The sequence below is a fragment of the Clarias gariepinus genome, chromosome 17, assembly GCF_024256425.1.
Source record: "Clarias gariepinus isolate MV-2021 ecotype Netherlands chromosome 17, CGAR_prim_01v2, whole genome shotgun sequence".
Lineage (NCBI taxonomy): Eukaryota > Metazoa > Chordata > Actinopteri > Siluriformes > Clariidae > Clarias > Clarias gariepinus.
The window spans coordinates 30,507,426-30,515,000 of NC_071116.1; the positions used below are offsets into that span (position 1 = coordinate 30,507,426).

At 42.3% G+C, this 7,575-nt stretch overlaps 2 protein-coding genes across 2 annotated transcripts in view; one reads left to right on the top strand and one right to left on the bottom strand.

The window, feature by feature from the left end:
- Positions 1-891: 891 nt before the first annotated feature.
- zfand5b (zinc finger, AN1-type domain 5b) lies at positions 892-6,485 on the top strand. Its single transcript, XM_053515906.1, has 5 exons — positions 892-995; positions 4,174-4,338; positions 4,476-4,676; positions 4,975-5,106; positions 5,213-6,485. The coding sequence occupies exons 2-5, from the start codon at positions 4,182-4,184 to the stop codon at positions 5,359-5,361; spliced, it is 639 nt and encodes a 212-aa protein (XP_053371881.1). The 5' UTR covers positions 892-995; positions 4,174-4,181; the 3' UTR covers positions 5,362-6,485.
- A 17-nt stretch (positions 6,486-6,502) lies between these two features.
- Positions 6,503-7,575, bottom strand: part of smc5 (structural maintenance of chromosomes 5) — a 23,055-nt gene continuing 21,982 nt past the window's right edge. Inside the window, exon 24 of the mRNA XM_053515904.1 lies at positions 6,503-6,780. Coding sequence (XP_053371879.1) covers positions 6,649-6,780 — 132 coding nt within the window. The 3' untranslated portion in view covers positions 6,503-6,648. The remainder of the gene's footprint in view (positions 6,781-7,575) is intronic.

Sequence of the window (7,575 nt, forward strand, 5' to 3'; positions counted from 1 at the left end):
GTCCCTGATGAACGAGTCGAGGGTGACGGTGCTGAAGGGAAAACTCCCTGAGATGGTAATAGGAAGGAACCTTGAGAGGAACCAGACTCAACAGGGAACCCATCCTCATCTGGGTGATAACGAATAGCAGGGATTGATCTGCACTCATACTGTGTGTTAGGAGGCTGAAAGTTCAGTATAACAGGAGATGTGGAGAAGTTCATATGGAGTCCACTTCATTATTGGAGGTTCAGATAGAACTTTTTTCCCCTAAAAGTGTGCCAAAAAGCTAAATGTTAAATCATTTCCATATTTTGCACGTTTACTTTCTGTGCTCACTCACCATCTATACCGCTTCATCCTGTATTCAGTGTTGCAGAGGTCCTGGAGCCTATCTCAGGAGACTTAGGGCATGAGGCAGGGTACACCCTGGAAGGGGTGCCAATCCATCACAGGGCACACACACACATACAAATACACACACACTCTTTTACACACTACAGGAAATTTGGGAACACCAATCAGCCTAATCTGCATGTCTTTCAACTGTGGAAGGAAACCAGAGAACCTGAAGGAAACCCACCAAGCACGGGGAGAACATGCAGACTCCATGCCCACAGACCAAGAGGCGGGAATCGAACCCATACCCTGAAGGTGCAAGCTGACTGTGTGCTGCCCACCTCCGGTTTAATTTATACTTTTTATACTTTCAGATTTTAATGGTATATTATATTGTAACTTTGTAAATTGTAGATTTGTACATTTATCCCAAATTGTGAAATAAAAATAAAAAATCCGTGTCACACAGCGCATTATCCGCCCCAATCAGCGCGCAGTTTCGGTCCGTGACGTCAGCACGCCACGCCTTTTTACTAAAGAAAGCAACAAACAGCTCGCGACGGGAAACAGACGGGCTGAGCGCGGCGGAGAGAGCGGGCGCGAGCACACAGCGCAGAGTTCAACATTTCATTTAAAATTACACTTTTATTTTCAATATTATCTGCTGTCCGTTAAAGGTAAACAAGCTCTCTACTTTCTTTATGTATATTTATATATTTTCAAATAAAAGTCAAAATATTTGTTGAAATATTTATACATGTACTTCTGTTAGCCTAGCCATCTTTCCAGGAGCTACAGTAGAGTTTTTTATATTTATAATGATTTTATTTTAAATCACCTAAAATTAGTTTGTTTACGAAGTAAACTAAAGGAAGTAAAGTTGAGTATTATTAGAACATTTTCCGGGCAAACTATCGGGCTAAGTTAAAATTAGCCAAGGATAGTTCCTCATTCGGATAACCAAATATGGTAATGCTAATGCTAATGCTTAGTGCTTGTTTATTTACTATAAAATTCTCATTTAGAGCAAAAGAGCTGAAAAAACGTATTTATTAGCTTTTAGTGTGCTGTAGTTTCAATATTCAAGCTTTTTAATCTGCGTTTGTGTGATCGTTTGGGAAAACTTTACCTCAGGAATTATTATTATAATAAAAGCTAACAGTGCTAGCTGCGGTCAGTATAAAGGAGCAGGGTCTCGCGCAGGCCTTAACGGTCCATTAACGGGTCTAAAGCTCCGGTTAAACTCACTTCATATCATCGTTATACCGGATATCGTTGCTTTTAATATAACTATAGTCTAAGAGCTTGTTCAGAGAGCTGAGTGTTAGCAGGGTTAGCATGGAGCCTCGTTTACAAGCTTTTCTGAGGTAGAGATTTTCTCCAGGTTTAAATGTTTATCCAGTGTTAAAATGTGAATAAACAATATATTTTTTTTAAATATACAATTGACTATATATATTTTTAGCGCGATTGGAAGATTTTCTAAAAACAGAAGGGGTGAAAACAGGAAAAGGGACTGGAACAAAGAACAGACAAAAGCAGACTCGCTGCTCGGTGGGTTTACTCATCTTAAAATGTCTATTAGTTCCGCCTGAACCCATTCTGTACCCGGACACGCAGTAAGCTGTAGGTTCGGCTGTGTTTAATCGGTATTTCGGAGTGTTTTGTGAGCAGCAGTGTGTACAGGGCATTGTGTTAGCGCTCTGATTAGCATGACTCAGTGGATTTAAAGAGGCTCAGGCCTGCTCTGGGTTGCCAGGTTTGGGGGGGGGGGGGGGGAGAAATCACCCCTACCTGCGCGCACACTTACTCGCGCTCGCTTTGTTAACATAAGCACAGTGTTTCCCCGGAAACCACGTGACCCTCATTTATTTTCGGGTTCATTTAGCTTCTTTTTGTCCGTCATGAAAAGAGAAGGGATGATAAACCTTACCTTCAACCTGGCAACCCGAGTGTACGGCACGCCGTGTACAGACACACACACACACACACAGACTAAACACGGCACGATTTATTAGAAACCTTTTCCTAAAAAGAACACGGGACAATTTAAGATCAGTTTGAGATCATTACAGGATGCAGTTAGGAATAAAACTAAAGGGAAATAACGACACCTGCATGTGCTTTATTGCGAAAGTAGAATTAATCCTAGTAAAGAATATTTTCGTCTGATCTGACTTGTTCATAAAAACGCACTCCATACTCCTCCAAGTTCATGTGAGTGTTTAATAAATCTGTGTGTTTAAGGTTTCGGGTTAATGTTTATATTCCTGCCTAGTGCTGTATGTGGATTCGATCTCCCACACGTTATCGTTGTGTTTAAATGTGTTTATGGAACACACACGCTTGTGTTAATGGTGTGTGTGTGTAGTAGAACTCCACGGTTTTGTTTGTGCACAGTCACATTCCTGAACTCACCGATTTTGGGTTTCGTCCAGATAAACAGCAGTGCTCTGTTAAATTAAAGAGATACTCCGAGTCTGATGTAACCATGTCACGATGAGGCGTCAGCCAGGCTATAAATAGCTCAGGGCTCACGCTGGTGTTTAGAGAGGAGGAGGTGTGTGTGTGTGAGAGGGAGGGCAAGCTCAGTTTGTCACGTTTCATCCTTGTGACAGGTGAAAGCTGAACCCGTCATGCATGTGCTTGTGATTTTCACATGTCTGATGTTTATTCAGGGGAAACAGTACTGTTATGAAAATAACACTGTTAAAATGCAGTGGAATTGAAATGGCTGCAATGTGTAGTAACACTGTCCGTCACACCCACACCGTGCATAAATCTCATATGAAGTTTAGATTGTATTTTCCGTTTTTGGAACTTTTTGACACTAGAACATGACTACACCTTTACCTTCATTTAAGATACAAAGGTTATTGAAAATGTACGTCTAGTTAAATTAGATGTTTTATGTAGTTTTATCTAGTTAAATTGTGTTAAACCTCACTCTAGATTATGGATAACACAAACCAAATTAGCATTGAGCAAGGCTAATACACTGTATGGTGTTTGTGTGTCTCACTCTGATCTGAGCAAATGGCTTAGTTGTGTAGAATGATCCGGTCTGTCCGACTGAATGTTCTTTTGTCCTTCTCACACACACACTGTGCTAGTAGCAGGAGGCACAGAGACCGGTTCTGACCTGTTCAATCCGTGTTGATTAGTTATCACACATCACGACAGTGTGCGTGTCAGATGGACATGTTAATGGAGAGGTCGACCATTATGTTTGGGCTGCTTTGTGTGAAAGGTGGATGTGTAAAAATGTTGCTGTTACACACGCCCATTTGACTGTTTGCTTTAAAGGGGCGGAGAACGGGTGCTGGTTCAGTGCCAGGGCTGTTGCGAAACACCTCATGAGCACAGAACAGCGTGTCTCCTGTGTGTTCTCAGCAAGTTGTGTCACCTTGTTTGCGTGTGTTCATTTCCAGCGTGTTCTAGTAAAGAGCTGAGTGGGGAAACAGAACAGGATTGTTGTTTTTTCTTTTAAGGAATGCTTTGTTCAGTAATGCAGTGAGCCCAGAGATTTTTCTTTTCTTTTTTTAATGATGAATGGTTCATTGCCTAGACGTGTGTGTAAATAAGGGAGTGAGTGAATAAGTGTACAGTGCGTAAAAATTATGTTTTGGGATAACACCGAATACACCCCCCCCCTTCTCTTATGGTTACAAGTTTTGATGTTAACATAATCCATCTCTATTTATTCCTTATGTTGGAATAAATATAAAGGATATTTATTCCTTATGGATATTTATTCCTTATGTTGATCAAATAAATATAAATAAAATTTGATAAATTGATAAATAAAAATTAAGGGCTTTGTTGCTCTGGTATAATGCATGTGTGTTTTCTTAGACTGAGCGATGGCCCAGGAGACCAACCAGAGCCCCGTGCCCATGCTCTGCACCACCGGCTGCGGGTTCTATGGGAACCCACGGACTAATGGCATGTGTTCGGTGTGTTATAAGGAGCACCTCTCCAGGCAGAACAGTGGGGGTGTGAGTCCCCTCAGTAACATGGGTGAGCAGATCTAATCCATGTGTTAATGTGTGCTTCAACCAATACCCCCCCCCCCCCCTTCAGGTGACTGTACAGGATTAAAATGGCTTCATGATCGGCCTAGTGATTTAACCCGTGGTGATTCTGTTGCTTTTTAGGTTCTAGCAGTGTAACCGGCAGCCCCACCTCCGAGGCGTCTGCGATCCAGATCATCGAGGCCAGTTTAAACAATTCTGTGAGTGAAGCTGAGTCGCCCGCCGGGGCCGCCGCTGCACTTCCTGTTACGCAGCAGATGACCGAGATGAGCATTTCATGTGAAGAGGAAGTGGCAGCGCCTAAAGTAGAAATCCCTGAACCTGGTTAGTGTTCGTGATGAAAACTTGGAATTGTTTTAAAGCAATAATTTCCCAAACACAATAGCTCGTACCTGTTATAGTATAACGATACACTGAGGGGACCCTTAGATCATCTTTATATATAAAATGCATGGGAGTGTTTGTACATGTGTAGCTCTAAATTAGAACACATAAAATACATGTGACTGCACGTCTCGCATGCAGTGTGTTGTGCAGTTACACAACACTGTTATAACGCTGCTTTAAAGAGCTCTTCATTAGCTACTCCAGTCCCACACTGCAAATTTGTTTGTTTCCTCAGTTGTAACTCAGCCCACGTCCTCCTCTTCCTCCTCGGTGAACACGGCGGTCAGCGCCGAGACCAAAACCCCTGACGTCCCCAAACCCAAGAAAAACCGCTGCTTCATGTGTCGCAAGAAGGTCGGCCTTACAGGTGAGATGCCCCCAACTCCCTTCCTGCAAACCTGATTCTGTTATCAGGTGTGTAATAAAGGTTTGGCGGTGACTGACTGTTCCCTCTCTCTCTCTGGTGTTCTCAGGGTTCGACTGTCGCTGTGGAAACCTCTTCTGTGGACTTCACCGTTACTCAGACAAGCACAACTGCCCCTACGACTACAAAGCTGAGGCCGCAGCGAAGATCCGCAAAGAGAACCCTGTGGTGGTGGCCGACAAAATCCAGAGAATATAAATCACCTGCTGTTTCCTTTGGCTTTGATCTTTGACCCTCATTTCCAGGAGAGATATAACTTTAACAAAAAGGAAAAAAACAAACAAAAGGACTCGCACCTGACCTGCGATCTAAAGGACTATTTTTATTTTTAATGACATTGATCTTGTTTTTCAGCTGATGCATGAGTGGAGTGTTCTGGTTTTTGTTTTTGTCCTCAGTGTATGATGGGAGTTTAAAAGGTGGGGGAAAGTGGGCGGGGTCTAAACCATCTCCTCCTGAGTGTTGGATTGTGTGGTTTTGGGGGCGGGGTGTCTTTGTGATTGTCAGGTCGTTGTGATCGTGTTCGTCTGGCGTCTCACCGTGGAGGACGGACACGTCGTAGCCTGCAGGACTTCACACGACTGTTAAGGCTCTGACTCGAGCGCCGTCAGGGCAGCAGTGCATGGCTGGCTCATGTAGCACAAAGGAAAAAAGAAATAAAACACAATGGACGCTCACTTCTTCTCCTCTAGTTTTTGAAGAGTTCACAGGTTCCTCATGGCATGACTCCCAAAACTAGCCTTCACAGCGTTAGCTCAGTTTATCCGCCTGTGCCTCAGACCATCCCATGTCACCTTTTTAAAAAAAAAAAAAAAAAATCCTTTTTCCCTTTGATTTATTTTCCTTTCTGGTCTTGTGTGACACTTTCACGTTTAGTGTAGCACGGACAGATGAAATGTTTAGTCTTTGTGTTCTGACCCTCACCGGAGTGTGCGTGAGTTTTATTCGGAGGCGGATTAAAGGGTGACCTGCATGGATAGAGAAATAAATAACTACTAAAGTATGTTAGGTTTTTAACAGCTACATGCTCATAGGCCTTGTTTTCCCATGAATAATCCACGTCTGTACTGAACGTTGCTTTCTGATTGATTTATTCTTGTATGTGTGAGTGTTGTGGAGCGTCACATGGTGCTGAGTGTTATGCAGTGTTTTCACTGTGGTGCGTGTGTATGTTTACGCAGTAAAGTTTCTGTCTGTCAGTTGAGTTGTGTGGTTTGTGGAAGCGAACCCCCTTATTATATTTATTAGCTGTATTGCGCATCTAATCTTGTTACCCAACATTAAAGTGTATCATGTAAATAAAATTATGTACAGAGATCTAATCAGAGCCTTCGGTGACTCATTTCGCCTTTAAATATTAACTTTTATTCTTTCTAACAGTTTCTCAAATATACAAACAAAACACCATAGAGACACACAAACAGCTGTTACATGAACAGGTATGCTGTAGGATGGGTGTGGTTCACGGGGGTGTGTGTGAGGGCATTACTGGTTGCTCCGCTGTTTAATGTTCCTGATGAAGGCCTTCTCGTTCCATTTTTGAGGTGGGAGCATGTAGGGGCCGTTGTGGACACACAGAACGGTCATCTCATCTGCATAGTTCAAATTCTGGAGGAGCTGTAAGTGTATACACACACACCAGATAATTTAATTATACAGTAACTACACAACCTCTGAAGGTGTGTTGTATCCACAGCATACACACGCCGAGAAATATTTACTGCTCAATGTTAGTTACAGTCCAAGTCTGGAGGGAAAAACACCTCTACACTACGCCTCAGCTCCGGAGTGTGTCAGGATGAAACTAAGTGCCCTCCAGCCTTAGTCCTGACTTCCTGAACACATTGAATTTGATGAAGATCTAAGAATGTCTCATTATTTTTATTTTAAATCTAAAATCCTTATAATGCCTTTATGGGTTTATTTTGAGGGGGGGAATGAAAGTTCTCAGATTTTCACTAAACTCGCACTGTACATCAGGACAATCGGTACTACTTTCATAATCTCTCATCTGAGGCTCTCCTATGAAGCTGTAACAGTAGTCCTGGGGCTCAGGTTCAAACCCCTTAACTCGTGACCTGCTCCTGTGTGTAATAAACTGTACGTCTCTCAGAAGAGTAGAGAATCTGCTCCCGAGTCATGAACGTACTAATATTATAGAGCATAAAACATCTACAGTGCCGTGTTTACGTCTGAGAGTCTTAAGTGTGTGTATCACTAAGTGCACTATATATATATTTTTTTGGATTGTGTAAAGCTGCTTTGTGATGATGTAAATCGTTAAAAGCGCTATACAAATAAAATTGAATTGAATTGAACTATATTAGAGATGGGGGGCTTAGATCTCAGCACTGAGAGATTATGAAACGAAGTCCCAACTTTTCTGAAATCTAGGTGTGTGTGTAGATTCTA

Excerpts from the sequence above, each read along its gene's own strand:
- zfand5b (XM_053515906.1), top strand. The coding sequence starts at position 4,182 with ATGGCCCAGGAGACCAACCAGAGCCCCGTGCCCATGCTCTGCACCACC. Across the intron at positions 4,339-4,475 it reads GAGTCCCCTCAGTAACATGG|GTTCTAGCAGTGTAACCGGC; the intron begins GTGAGCAGATCT and ends GTTGCTTTTTAG. Across the intron at positions 4,677-4,974 it reads AGTAGAAATCCCTGAACCTG|TTGTAACTCAGCCCACGTCC; the intron begins GTTAGTGTTCGT and ends TTGTTTCCTCAG.